The 15,622-nt window shown below is 38.2% G+C and overlaps 1 protein-coding gene across 6 annotated transcripts in view; it reads right to left on the reverse strand.

The window, feature by feature from the left end:
• Positions 1-1,455: 1,455 nt before the first annotated feature.
• ASAP1 (ArfGAP with SH3 domain, ankyrin repeat and PH domain 1) overlaps positions 1,456-15,622 on the reverse strand; it is a 145,833-nt gene continuing 131,666 nt past the window's right edge. For all 6 annotated transcript variants that reach the window (XM_038127153.1, XM_038127150.1, XM_038127152.1 and 3 more), the window contains 5 exons: positions 14,789-14,855; positions 12,729-12,787; positions 9,922-10,424; positions 6,061-6,183; positions 1,456-4,114 (listed from right to left, as the gene is read on the reverse strand). In XM_038127153.1, coding sequence (XP_037983081.1) covers positions 4,040-4,114; positions 6,061-6,183; positions 9,922-10,424; positions 12,729-12,787; positions 14,789-14,855 — 827 coding nt within the window. In that variant the 3' untranslated portion in view covers positions 1,456-4,039. The remainder of the gene's footprint in view (positions 4,115-6,060; positions 6,184-9,921; positions 10,425-12,728; positions 12,788-14,788; positions 14,856-15,622) is intronic.

Genomic DNA, 15,622 nt, shown 5'->3' on the forward strand with positions numbered 1-15,622 from the left:
CTCTCTGTAAGAATGTAAGGCCTGAAGCTGAACTTTATTTACTCATGGACATTTGCTCCTCTGTCTAGTTCTGGTTTCATGGCACAGAAAGGTGCCCAGTCCAGGGTGTGAGTGGCATGAAACTATGTAACAGTGTGGAGCATGGGAAAATAAAGTTCTTTTCTGTTGATACTCAGGTGAACTATCACATAGAACTAGAGAGTTCTGGGGAGGGGAAGCACCTGAAAATAAATCAGGTTTATATGGCTGAACTGTTTGTTTTCTGTTGTGCAGTAGGGAGCTATTCTGAGTTTCATTCTTTGGTATTTAATATTTGCACCATTTTCACTGGTATAGACTGCCAATTTTCTGTTTAACTATGAGCTTTAGGCTTGCCAGGAGAAAAGTAAGGAGATTGAAACTTTGAACAACAAGGGAGTTCTCTGGGCATGCATTTGTCTTGTTCTCTGCTGCTCCAAAGAGTATATGAGATATCCACCTCAATTTTGACTTAGGAAAAGAAATCAATACATGTCACTGAAGAACACATAATGCAAGTAGGACAGAGAACGGAGGCTGTTGGAATCAATGTCTCTCTGACTGCTGTTATCTGAAATATTGTGACACAGTAGAAATTGAGAGAGCACAACATTTAACCAGACTGATTCTCCTGCCCCATATCCATGTTTCCCCCCTCCAATCCCCCGATGTTGAGCCTATGTAATTTGAAAGCCCTAAACAAAGCAAGCAGGATGTTCTGTGACGGTGGGACATCACACCAGTGCCACAATCCAGCCTGAAGAAGCTCTCACCACTGCAGTCTCCTGAGCCCTGTGCTGTGGCAGCTACTGTTCTTGATACAAACCAGATCTGATAGCTCCACACTCCAGCTTTTCCTCTGGCTAAAGGATGTTCTCGTTGCTTTCTAGCAATTTCAAGTGACTTGTTCATTTTGGAGTAGCTTTGACAGGAATGGGTCTTAAATGAGAAACATCCAAGAACTGAGTCAGGGATGGGAGGAAAATAACCTCTGCAAGCTGGGTCAGGCCTGAAATTCTCAGCAACGAAGTCACTCCATCCAGGAAAGATTAGTACTGCTCTAGTTGGTGTGAGAGCTGCTGGGAGATCCTGCCCGTGGACAGCGTTTGTGAATGGTTCCTTCAGCCCAGGCTGCTGTGGAAACACCACAGAGGGGGCTGGGAGCCCACAGAGCCTGCTGAGGCCAGAGAGAAAGCAATCGAAACTCATGGACAAAACAAGTGGTTTGATGCTAACTTTAGTAAGTTAAGTTTTCCAGATAAAGGCAATTGCATCCATATTTAACAGCTGTTAAAGAGATACACATTTAATTGCATTATATAAGGAGTGCTTTATGTTAAAGAGAAAACATTTCAAGTGTCTTAGTTCTACCTGTTTGGAATCCAGACTTTCTCCCTAGAAGATATTCCAGTTGACAAAAAGGGCCTCGTTCAGATATCTGGGATCAACTGAATACATTTATTTAAAAGCAATTTTAAATATTAAAAAAGTAGAAATTAACACATACAGTACTCAAAAACTGTCACATTAAATACATGTGAATAGACATGTGTACTGATGTTTTACCTTAACATTCAATGAGAAGTCAAGATTTTAACTAGTGGCATGACCAGATCTGATTTCTGTACATGTTGATGTACTATGTAATAAAAAAATAAATAGCAACTGTTGTTCAACAGTAAATAAGACATCATCTGCAGAGCAAACTTCCCCCTCTGGGGGCACCTTCCCCTGCCCCTCCCCCCAACCCTTTATCAGCTAATTTTCCATAAAGATTTAGACTTTCCAAATACTATGTCATATACAAAATTGCAGACAGTGGCTCATTGAGTTCAAATATAATACTGTACTTAAACTCAATCAATATCATACATTTTCAGATTTCTTATGACCCACAATAAGCCAGAATAAACAGAACTATTGTTCCTTATGGAACCAATTTAATTTTATAAAATGCATATGTATACTATTTTAAAGAGCGTAGAAAAGAATAGACATTTGACTCTACATAATTTTACATGCCTAGGTTTTCTTTATATGATTTGCATTTATCTGTTTATTTCAAGATCACTTAAAAATACAATTGACCACAAAAGTGAATAGGTTTTGTTCTTTAATGCAACTTAAAACATTGTAGTAATGGATAAAATGGAATGCTAAATAAATGCTAAACCTGACTTCCTTTCCATAAAAACAGAATAAACTCTGAAATACTGGAGCTGATAATACTGAAAATTAGATGCCAGCAGGCTCTCTCACTCATTGCATATTTTTTTTGAATTATTTTTTTAAAATAAATGATAAAACCATTAATAGTTGATAAATGTTTTGCAATTTTTTTCATGTGGGATTTAGACAGATATTTGTTTCTAAATTAACCACAAACAGAATTAAATATTCACTGACTACAGTCTTGTAAAACTGTATTAGAAATGAAACTCCTCAAAAAGTCTGAGATATGCTTTTATGAAATGAAAATCTTTCCATGCAGCCAAGACAATCTGCTTTGAAACAGCAGCACTAGGTACTGAAGCCAAAATAACATTTAAAGCAAGTAATACAAAACAACATATGAAAGTCATGGAACCTGCTACAGACAAACCATGGGAAAAACACAACCGCATGATGTTTCAAAAGATCAAAAATTATGTTGAAAGTGACACAGGAAATTAAAGTTTCCAGTAATACATTGAAGGGTTTTCTGGCAATGCAACTTTATACCAACTTTCAAGAAACCTCAGGTCAAATGCAGCCTTCCAAAGATTTTCTTAGAAATTAGTTTTGTGACCGTATGCCTGTTACTTGGTGCTTTGGGTTACGACCATTACACGTTACAGCTTGGTGAACTCCATGAAAACCAGCCTTATCCTTGTGATCTGAGATCTATCATTACCAGCCTGATCAAATGCACGAGAGGTCATCTCAGCTTCCACTTTTTAGAGAATTAAAAATAATTTAAATTTATCTTTATATCACCACTTAAAAAAATATTTTAGGTAACTAACTTTAGCAAGGTTGAAGACAGAGGAAAAAATCCACAAAATCATTTTTCAAAGAGCCAATTTAGCTATAAACAAATACTGTTGCAAGCTCACATTAACCTGAATAGCAATTAAGTTAAAATGTTCTTTTCCTCAAATGTAGCTATATGACTACAGTACTACTTTTGTACAAAGGCAGGTTTCAAGTAAGCATCTAAATGCATGCACAATGTCAACAGTTAACATTTGCTAGAAGTCCTTGGTTACTAAGAATTCAGTGAAAGAAACCAGCAAATTTTCACACATATCTACTAAAGAACAATATGACTAATTTTCATTAAAGTAAGTTTTCGAATGAAATAAATTTGTAACTTTTTATAGTGAGGTAATATCACAGGGGAACTGCAATCACAGTTTGGCATTGGTCCACATAATATAAACATGAAATGCTGTATGCACACTGTAAAACATTACTGTTATCTGTAAAGTCAGTGAATATTTGTCTTCATAATTACACTTAACTGAGCACTATATTAAATAAATATCGAAGTGGGTTTCATAGCTGTAAACTGCATACACTTATGAACTGCAGACTGATCTTTAAATTGTCCAAAACCATTCACTCATTCTAACTTTCTGCTAATTGTATATTGAGAATACCAGGTTATTAGGAACAGTCATTTCTGTACAGTTACGTGGGTGACAGAGACCACCTATGTTGGAAAGCTGGCAGTCCACACGTGTGGGACAGCACGGACAGAGATGGAAGTGCTAAATGCCCAGGATGGCTTCAACAAACCCGATAAGGCGTGCCAGGTTCCAAGGCTACCATAATACTGGCAAAGGCAGAATAACACAGTATATTTACAATACAGATAATTCAACCTCATGAGGTGAAACTTAAATGAATTCTTAATTTGTAACAGCAGCTATATATACAATTGTGCACAGGATTACAGGGAGGCAGCAGCGTTCGCTTTTGCTAAAAAGCCCGTCTTGCATGAAGAATGTGCAATGCTCAAGTTTAGGATTTGTTTTGACTAGTCTGACAGAATGTGCACAAAGGACACTGGAAAGACCCCTCTCCTCTCTGGCTGTCCTTCGATGTGGCCAATCTGCAACACAGGAGAAGAAGGTACATATAAACACAATCACAGAGATGTGCATTGTACACACAGACTTCACAGCCTGCATTCATTCAAAAGCAGCAGAACTGCTCACAGAGCCTCTACAACCTCTCGGACAGTCTGCAGCAGACATTAGTTAACATCTGAATTTGTGTAAAGGAACAAAATGAAATTGCACAAGCATAATATAAATAAGACAAATGAAGCCAATTAAATCAATTAAACAAGAACAAAACTCATTTTTTTTAGTAAACTAACATACATCACTGAATTTCAAGAATTTCACCAAAACAGAAGCATGAGTTTCTTCTGTCTGATAGGCATATTTTCAGTAACATCTCTGCAAACCACTTATCTTAGTTAAGTGAACAAATCCTGAACATCTTACTGAAGGGAATTGTCTGCTATATTTGTGAAGTTACTTTTGATAATCTGCATGTTTCACTTAAGGTGATAAAAGCCCAGCTGTTTTTGCATTGAATTAGTATGATACCTAATGATTTAGGCGCATACTAGTGTTTATAACAAATCACAGTGTTGTCTGATTAAGTGTCCTTCAGCTACAGCTACCTACATCTTTTGCATAGTGATTATTTATAAAGAAATAGCTAATAAACTTATTCAAAGACATTAAAAATAACGGAATATTTTATATGAAATTTCCATGTTTAAAATACATAATTATAAACAACTGTTGATTGGCACTGGAACAGCAGCCCTGACTGACCACATAACCCTCTTCTCACCCTGCTTCAATGCTGTTTAATACTTTCAGAATAATGGTGTACCTTCCTTCCTCCTCCACAAGCTTACAAAATGGGAAGGGGAAACATATAGGGCTGGCCATTTCCTCTTGGAGAGCCAAAGTTTTGAAGCATATGAGTCAACAGGCCTTGTTTCCCTTCTCAGAATCATTCAGACTGGGGTGCTTCATGGAACTTGCTGGGCATGTCCCCAAGGGGCTTAAAAAGCCACTTCACAAAACAGATCCAGCAGGGAATGCAGCAGTAATCAGGGACTAGGTGATATGGGCAACACAGACACTTTTCACTGGGCACTGCTCTTTTGATATCAGCTTTTCAGTTGAAAATCTTCCACACTTAAATGATGAGTGAGAGGAAAACGTAGCTGGAAACAAAACAGCAAAGGTTGTGCTGCACTTAGATTAGGATATCACAGGCAGCATTGCAATTAGAATTTGTTTAGTCAAAAGAAATCTGTCTCATTATCCCCAGTAATAATTCTTTGGCAGGGAAATATGATGTAGCAGGGCTTCAGGGACATGAGCTGGATTGTCAAGAAAGGCTGAAGCCTTCACGTGGGGTTGAGAAAAGCCTGGTGTTAGCACTTGAACAATATCCAGTCCATTATGGGGGGAGTATGGTATGAAACAGGGACATGAGAGGGAAGAAGGAAAACAAAATGTTATCTGCCTCTCATTTAAGAAGAAAACCACCAGCTTATAGCATCAATTACAAAGTATTCTTTAGATTTCCAGCAACCCCTGTAGGTATAATTTAACATTTTGGGTGAACTGAAGGTAGTTACACATCTCATTTTCATGGAGGGTATAAGTTTGTTACATGGAGTAAGGATCACCACTTCTTCCCTTAATGAAAGGATGTGTGAATGACAGAGAGGGGCATGTGTAAATATGTGCTGTATGAGCCAGCAATAAAGCTAAACCTAGTGGGGCTGGTTCTAACAGATTTTCCCTCCCAGATAAACCCCAGATGGGTTTTCTCTAAAGGAAGTTTAAGGGCTGGCTGTTAGCTCAGGCAAAAAGAAACCAAACAAAAAATAAAGCAAAACAAAAACAAAACCCACCACCTACAAACAAAAATAAAAAGAAATCCTCCACATTTGGAAAAAGAGGCTTTCCTATAAAAGTCATAAAGAAGTTATGTGGAACTGTAAAAGGGAAAGATACATACCCACCACTCTTGGTCCTCTTCACCAGTTACAATAATTACTTCTCCTTCAACAAATGTGAGTTCATCATCATTATCTGCCTGACAGTCATAAATGGTCTTCACTCGCCTAACTTTGTTTTTCCCCTAAAAACAGAATGAAGTTTGAGATGAAGGGCATGATAAACAGAGAAAAATTTATATTATATGAATTTTGCCTTTTGGTTGTGATTTTTTTTACAACCAAGTAAAGACTATCAATTACTTTCCTTGCAACTGGGAATATAGAAATCCAAAAACTCTGCTTCTACAAGGATATTAGAAAAATAAAATAAAAAGTTACCCACACAGGTGTAGGTTTTTTTCCTTAAGATTCAGAACTCCCAGTGGAACGTAATGTGTAGTGCTTCACATGTGGCCCTTAAGAGGGCTTAAGTAACCTAATTTCCTCTGGTGAAGAAAGTTTAAATTATGTCTTTACATTGTTCTAGTCTGCAAACACCCTCTTTCTCCTTTAATACATACTTCCTCAATAAACCTACCATGAACAGAAAATTAAATCCAGTCTCCTCTAAATGTTCCAAGAGAGGTAAGGACTGAGGAAAATGCTGCATTGGAATCCCAGTATTCCTTACAGTTTTGGTTTTGGATCTAGTGCAAAAATACAGGATTCTTTGATTTTAAATCTGCTTACAGGACTGGAAATAAATTTTTAGAGATTTTTCCATGCAAATGTTAGCAATTACTTACTAAAATTACCTTAATGTCAGATGGCAGTACTATTTTCTGATGATAATTCACACTAGATATTCTCACAGCTCTACCATTCTGAGTCCAAGTATTTTCTAGGTCATACTTTGCTGCATACTGCTAATTCATATGAAAAAAGCCTCAGCCATGGACTCCTCCCCAAACATATGTTTTTTATGGCAGGGAAGATGACTTAATGTATTTCCAAATAGAGTAAGTAAGCAATATTCACAGCAAAACACTCTTGCTACTTTATATTCCTGTATTTTCATACCCACACCTCTTCAAAACCTACAGTTACTTCTTTTAACAGAAGTAATCAGATAACAAGAATGCAAAAACCCAAGAAGAGCAGAAGGAGATGAGAAGCAGAAGGGCTATGAAGGGAAAAGTCAGCAGGCTTAGAGAAATTTGAGCCAAAACTAACTTCACAGAGGAAATTTCCTAGGGAGTCTTCTCTTTGCTGCTGCCTACCCACTTGAAATACCTCTATGTTTTGGCAAAAAAAAAAAATCCCTGCAGCTCAACAGCAGAACAGACACACTGAAAAAAGCACTCACAATAAACTCAAGGTACAGAAAAATAATAATTACAGGGGGATTTAAGGGAGAAAGCAGTTAACACAATATAAAACTAAAAAAGACAAACCCATACCCAAGACAAATGAAGAGAACTACCTGAAGATCATATGAGATCAAGGGTTTTTTCTAAAACAAAGATTTGCTGTAGTAGAGAAGTCACTTCAAATAATGTTTCCTCTTTTCTTAAAAATATATTAATATAATTTAAACAAAATCTCATCTAGCACTAGGGACTGGAATTCAATAGGAATGGGTGCTTGGGGACAGTGCCAGCTTTCAACTCCAGAGAACCTTTACAAGCCAAGAGCATTCCCTCCCAATCAATCCTCCAGCGACGAAGGGAAGCAACTTCTGCAATGTAAAAATTGTCTTGTTCGATAAAAAGAATAAAGAAATTCCCATTTGTCTAAACAGCTTGTAAAAGCACATGAGAAGTGATGGTAATTACTCTGGTTCTATCAGATTTTAACATTTTACTCCTTTTACAGAGAGCAGCAAAAGGCAGCATTCAAGCTCAAGGTCTATTTAATCATGGGAAGATATAAAAAAGGGTGGATATGTAGAGAGCACATATGTTCCAGAACATATTTTGTTCACGTTCCAGAACAGTTTGTGGCATTGTTGTGTAAAGAAATGGAAACAATTCCAGGAAATCTAATCTGTGACTTAAAAACAAATACCCACCACCAACTGATTCCCTGTACCCAACAAGTGCTTATTACCAAGAGATTTTATGCTTAAAACTGAACAATAATGAGATGCTGTGATCATTAATAATCCAACCATGCTCTTATTTACATTCAACACTTTTTTTTTCCCTTAAAAATGAGTATTTTGTCTTTTTTATAGAAATCACCACACACACAAAAGAATGTTCAAGTGCTCAGTGTGATTTCAGAAGCACTCAGTGCAAGTTTTGTTTCTCTAAAAATATCCTTTCAAACCTTTATAAATTATCAGCATTGGAATTTTAAAATGACATTTCTGAACAATTAATTTTCTAAAACTACCAATAAGAAAAAAAAAACTATGCTTCTGTTTAGTGGCTAAATAGTCAAGCCCAAGAGAGAGCTGCCCAGGAGTACTGTGGCTGCTGGCCACAGTGGGTCCCACTGCTCACTGGGAGGAAGCACTTCACCAGCCAGAGGATGAAGATGGAGCCAAGATACATTTCAGAGGAATTCTTGCACATTATCACTCCAGCAAAAAAGTTTGCACTGGACACGAAGAGATACAAGTGTGCGTGCAAAGATGTGCAAAAACCTGGTGAGATATATATATATATATATATATATATATATATATATATATATATATATGTACTGGGAAGATATAGAATAGCTTCTATCTCTGTACAACAGTGGAACTATTTAATTTACTGCACATATGAAACTGGCTGAGTTTAGAGAACAAAGAACCTTTCCTCAGATTTTTTTCTGTATACAGTAGGATAACAGTTTAAAAAAAGCTAAAAGTAACCAAACTAAACAGGTAATCCATTATTTGCTTTCTCTTCTTCTTTAATAAAGTGACAAGTAGCTGAGAATGACCAGTATCATTTGCCTGCTTATATTTAAAAGTACATAAGTAAACAAACATTTTTTGATCTGATCACTGTGATATTTAAATTCCAGAATACTCAGGAAGCCCAAGCAACAACTCTGTTGTGCACAGTTCAGACAGGAGCTTACAGGCAAGTCCATGCCAGAAGCCAAGCAGAATGATGGCTCCACGGGGCTCTTCCTCACACAAGCACAAGGCAGAAACTCACCCTCTGCTTTCACTGTTTCACTAGGATGAAGTCTTATTTCCTTTTTACAACTGTGTTTTGCATAGCCAGTTTGGCAAACAAAGCCATCTCCCTTTTCATGTATCCTTCATGATGAAAATCTTAAAAGAGCTCTGGAGTTTCATAGTTATCTCAATCTACACAGGCATTAAGAATCCTCTGCTGGAAATTGCACTGGTTAGAAAGATGAACAGCAAGATAAATTGGGGGTTGGAATCAAGTTCCAGATCTACTACTACACACCATGCAGCAATGTCAATTTTGCCACTTCATCAGTACATCTGAACCTACACCTCAATCATTATCAACATTAAATACTCACAACAGGGACATTTACTATTTTGTCACAGGTGACTTTACTTTAAATTTTGCATCTACTGACAATAGGTGCTAACATCCCTTCTTAAAGCTTACTAAGTCAAATATATAAATATTCTACCAAACTAAGGCACACAGACCCACGAGTAGAGACTACAGAGAAAAATATCAATTCATTCAGAGTTGTGACTGGCATAGATATAATAAATACATAAATCCCAACAAATCTAAATACACTGTCATGCTCCCAAGGTCATTGTTTTATGTTGCAAGTATTTGTTTGAGTGTGCAGGGAGGCCTTAAAAACCCCCAACATTTGCTGAAGCTGCTTTGGGGCACAAAAAGAGCCCCTCATTCCCCACCCCAGCCCACAGCTTTGTGTTGCCTTGAGTGCATAGCTCAAGGGTGCACAGAATGGATACTCCCAAGGAGTGGAGTAATACCTACCAGATTTATTTTCCTGGGAAGTGGCACAGGGGTTTCTGGCAGGGTGTGTGTAATGTCATTAGACTCTTCAGATGCTTGCCTTTGGACGGTATCTCTGGATTGTACGTTTGGAGAAAGATCTATGGAGTGAGATTTCTGATTTGCCTCTGAGGGCTGAGCCTTCGGTGCTGCTTCTCCACCTTGAGTTTTAGCCAACAGCTCTCCTAGCTGAGGTTTTGGAGGAAGGTCCTTCACTTGTGGCTTTGGAGGTAAGTCTCCAAGCTGTGGTTTTGGTGGCAAGTCTCCTAGCTGAGGCTTTGGGGGTAGTTCTCCAGGCTTTGGGGGTAAATCTCCCACTTGAGGTTTCTGAGTTAATTCCAGAGGCAGAGGCTTTGGGGGCAGGTCTCCAGGCTGTGGCTTCTGTGGTATATCGATGGACAGTGAGGGCTTCTGAAACATTTCCATGTGCTGATGGGATTTATCTATTGAAAGATGATGACTGGTTTCTATTTTTCTTAATGCCACTGAAAGAAAAAAGCAAAACAATGTTTTTCACAAACTTAATATTTTAATATTAGAGAAGTTAGGCATATATCAGAACTGCAATTATGTCAATGACCACATGGTCACTGAGCCCCATAACTGCCCATAAGTCTTCCTAGTCTATGACAAAAGCAGGATGGTACAGCTTCACATAACCCTGTTCATTGAGGTCTCATTTAATTGCTCCTCCTGGAGGCCAGCAGTGCTTATTCCAACAGCTATTAGATGCCAATTCATGGACTATTTACAGCAAATGAAATAAAGTGAATCACTTTTTGGACCTAAACCAAAAGGTATGAAATATAATAAAAGACTTGGCAAAACCACCTATAGACCAATTGACATGACTGTAACAAAATTTATTTTTAATGACAATTACTCACATATACAATTCAATTCCATACAAAAAACATCTGACTCTCAGGATTAGTACCTGTAAAATCTCTCAGAAGAGAGTGAGCACAATAATCTATCTATGCAGTGTATAGAACATACTGTACTACAGATATTCACACTAAAACTAAAAATATTTATTGTATATATTTACAATTTAGTAAAGGTGAAAACATTAAAATGTGTATTTTGCAGATTTCGTGGAAGGAAATTGAAACTAGATTTTCAAATAGTTCTTTTTTGCAGTGTCACCTGTTGATTTTACTGCTAAGCTCCCTAAGAAAACTCAACTGAAATCTACCTCAAAAAAAACAAAACCATTAGTACACACAAAAAATCTCCAACTCACAACCTCCTAAATCAAATAGCCCTAATGTTAAAACAGATGAAGGGGGACAAGAGAGAAAAAAATTACAACCTGTGATGAAAGAAACACATTTTTACTAGAAGGAAAAACTTCCTATTGTATTCAGCACTGCTTTAGTATCATATTCTACCAGCCAAAAAAGTGGCCTCACTCCCTTTGGATATCACCCACTTCAATAACACTTCCATTATATATTTATGGTTACTTACCCCAAAACAAACCAAAAAACCCTAAACCAAACCAATAATCCCACCCCCCCCCCAAAAAAACCCTAAAAAAACCACCTCACCAACAAAACACCCAAAACTAAATCCATTTGCATAGTTTCCATGAAAGAAATTGTATAATTACTATCAGATGTCTCGTTTTAAAAAAATGTCTGTGTTGATCCCTGTATGTGGCTGTGCCCTTGGCTTACCCCACAGCAAATGTACACACACTGATCTTCCACACAGGTTTGAGATGTAAGCAAATGATATGAAAAACCCTGATAGCAACCCTTATCAAAGTACTTTGATTTGGACCTTCTTAAATTTTCACCTAAATAATTTTAAATCAAGAAAGAGTTGACTTCCTTCACAGGGCCACCCTAGCACATCATTGTCATCTCTTTCAAAAGATAACATGTCAGAATAATTGTAATTTAACTGAGTTAAAAATCAACATTTGCTTTTTCCGTTAAAAAATGATTTGCACTCTCAATTTCAGACAGCTGGCTTCAGAATTTGGGACAAGCAGCATTTCCTGATCTTCAGGCTCTATTGTGATCATCCACTCATACAAATAGAATGCATTTTTGATGGATTCTGTATTCAGACAGAATAGTCTGAAGTAGGTCTACATTCTACTTTATAGTCAACTGCTGCCACAACTCAAAAAACGAAAAACCAAACAAACCTGCAGTGTGAGTTTAAAGACACTAGGAAAGAACATTTCTAAAAGAAAGGTGCTCCCTGGGATGATGGTCTCAGCTTGTCACTGATCTATAAATCAGCATGTAGCAGCACCTGATTCTTTCCCAAGTAGCTGCACTGACCACAACCCTGACTGGCAGAACATGGCAGAGATAGTTTGCTCCAAGCTACCAAGAAATAGGACTTGGAGAGAACAGTTAAAAAAACCAAAACTACCAACAAGAGTGGTCTAGGATAGAAACAGAAGCCCAGAGAAGTTATCCATGGAGACACTCAAAATGTGACTGGACATGGCCTTGAGCAACCTGCTCTCATGGCAGAAAGCTGGCCCTGCTCCAAGTGCTGGACTGGACCACAAGACCTCCTGAGGTCTCTTCCAGCTTCATTTAATTCATGATTTATTTTTGTCCTCCCTAGGTGTATTTTTTTCAGTTTAATAAAAGCCTTCCCCATCTTCCAAAAATCCTTTCAGTTTTGCGATGCTTTCATGGTTTATGGAATTTTAGAAATGAAATTTCTGCTGAAAAGATCCATATATTTAAAACAAGTACCTACTTTCACCCACATTTAAAAGATTCCATTATGAGAATAGCCACAAAGAGATTTCTTACCTTTCTGAGGTAGTTTGGGAAGAACTCTAGGGCCAAGTGCAGTCTTTGCAGTCCCAGTGCTAAATCAACAGATGTGAATTATTAGTGCTTACAACTGTTATAAAATTTCTTGTAATTTATTTCTCATGGTCCCCCTTTACACATTCTTAAATAAAAAAATCCCAGAAGAAATCCACATTTATTTTGCCCCTTTTGCATAATCACCTGGTCTGTGGATAAATCCCAACACTCAAGGCATTGTTTAGAATTAATTACGTTTTTTTTCAGAGAAAAAGACATACAAACTCTACACAGCTTCTACGGGGCAGATATACTCCATGAACTATGGGACATGGAAAATGTACCCTGAAAATAGGTGAAGCTGAAAGACCAACTCTGTGGGCAGATCCTGAACCTCAATAAAAATTTGTTCCTCAAAATAATTATACTGAAACATACAAAACATAATTTATGCTTTTTGTCAGTGAAGCTTTCCAAGACTGAGCCTATGCCTTGAAGCCTCCTGCACATCTATGGTATTGTATCACACACACACTCTGCTGCAGGAGGAGACAAAGTCTCTGCTGCTCCCAGGAAATACCGATGATCGTGGGAAAACAACATGCTTTACTCTGTCAACCTGGATTACACAAATGTTAGCTATTCCCATCAAAATTCACTTTTATAGAAAAGGAATGTGAAAGAGGAGAAAAAAGCAAGTTGATTTAAGGCATAAAAATCAGTATCAGCTCCAAATAATGATTCAAAAAACAAGAAAAAAAGAAAAATGAGTGAGAAAGCTGCCAATGTATGTTGAACAGAACAGAGACTCTTCTGCATCAACTGCCTTAATTCTGGTATTTCTTGTCTCTGCAGCCAACATTTCAAAACGAGCATGATGAAACACTTAATTTCTAGCTGTTTTCTAAATAGCAAAATACATCACGACATGAAATTGAAAGAACAGCCAAGCTCAGTCTTGATTCAATAAATCACAGAATCACAGAATATCCCGAATTGGAAGGGCCCACAAGGATCAACAAAGCCCAGCTCCTACCTCAGCCTCTCTCTAACACCATGGAGTACAAGGAGCACACTTTTGTGTCAGACTTTTTGCTTGTCTGACAAGAATCTAGGATGGGCCCAGCTCTCTGTGCTGTGGAACACTACCACTCTTCCCCTGAATGCCCAGTGCCAGCTGGATGGATTCACCTAACGTGGGAAGGCAGCTGTGCTACCACCAACAGGTCCCCCCCGTCCTGACAAGGCAGATCACAGTCTGGGGGTGTCCAGGAACTCTTCCTACACATCTGCTGTGCCCTGTCTGAGGTTGCACATCCATCCCCAGCCCCAGCCCATCCCACACACTGGCGCTCATGCAAGGCTGTGTGCTTGAGGCAGGTGCTTACTGGAATTACCATGCTCTGAACCTCAGCACTTTGCAATCACAATGCAGCTAGAGGAGCAGCAAACTCCAAGTGACAGCAATGTATGGCTGTCCTTACTGCTCCAGCTATTGAAAAAGACACTTGTAATTGACAGAGTTGATGAACTATGAGCTAAAAGCAGTTTGTATTACTGCAGACTGCGTGGCAGCACAGGAGACTGACAGAGTGGAAAACAGCTAAAGTGGAAGACCGAGATGAACTCTCTCTTACAGAGCCATCGTTGATGCCAGCCTGCGCCCAGAGTGACGCTGCTGCTCCAGGCAGGACACCTCACGCTGAAGCAGATAAAATGAAATGCCAGGCGACATGAAAATAAAACTTTTGTCCTGCTGGACCGTGGTGTGAGGCAGCATTCCCCAGCTGGGAGAGCACTTCTGTAGGAGCAGCAGAGAGATTCGGGCACAAGGCGTTCTGTCCATCCCGCTCAAAGGATGGATTGTGCACGGACAGCGAGGAGCACAGCGTAGGAGGCTCAGTGCAGCCAAAGTATTTGTATGCTAGCAGGGCATGCAGGCAACTAATAAGAAACATAGCTGGGTTTTTCTTTCCTATGAAAGGCTTTTCTTTTCTAATTTACAAATTAGATATATTTATTTAAATTTTCATCTTTGCCTTCATAGATGCAGATTTTACCTTGACTGCTGAGACATCCCCTCAAACTTGTTTGCAGCCTTAGTTGAAGGTGGGCCCAAATCATTACCTGAGGTGGAAAAAGGACAATTAAAAACAACAACAAAAAATCATTAGGATAACTGAAATCTAATCAGCAGAGGGTGCAATTTAAAGCAAAACATGTATTCCTCTATGCATCTTCTATACAACATATCTAAAAGATAATTTATAAATTTGTTCTTTATTAATAATTTTGTAGCTGAAAAAGCAGGAGGGACCAAAATAATCCAAGATGACCTTTCATGTAACACATTTTAAAACAACTCACTGGTAGCTCTCATCTCCTGGCAAGGGAAGATTGAATGACATTGCTGTAGGGCATTTGTTTTGAAATAGTGTTTCAATTTTCTCTGCGTAGAAGAAGATAGAGCAGGCCAGTATCAGATACATTTTTCACTGATGTTTACATTTTGCAACGTGAGGCACATCTTTTTAAAACCACCTTGAATGTGATTTTATTCACAAAACATTTAATTTCTAAGGATTGGTATTTTATCCTATGCAAAGAACAGCCTTTACTGATTTAGTGACTAAGTTTGTATGTTCCCATAATCTCACTTTAGCCATCGGTAAATAAAAGATCCTGGGTATACAGAATTCTGTCAAAAGGCAGCAAAATCCAAACCCAAGCACCCTGGACTCCTTCAGCAGAAAGCTTCTCTTCATTAGCAATCACCATTTTCAAGGTATAATGACACCAACTCCCTTGGCTTAGTGCCTTTTCATCCCCTTTGCCTCTCCTCTTACAGCACGTCAATCTCAGAACCAGCTTCAACAACCATTAGTAAATTTTGT

Source organism: Motacilla alba, chromosome 2 (genome assembly GCF_015832195.1).
Source record: "Motacilla alba alba isolate MOTALB_02 chromosome 2, Motacilla_alba_V1.0_pri, whole genome shotgun sequence".
NCBI classification, from domain to species: Eukaryota; Metazoa; Chordata; class Aves; order Passeriformes; family Motacillidae; genus Motacilla; species Motacilla alba.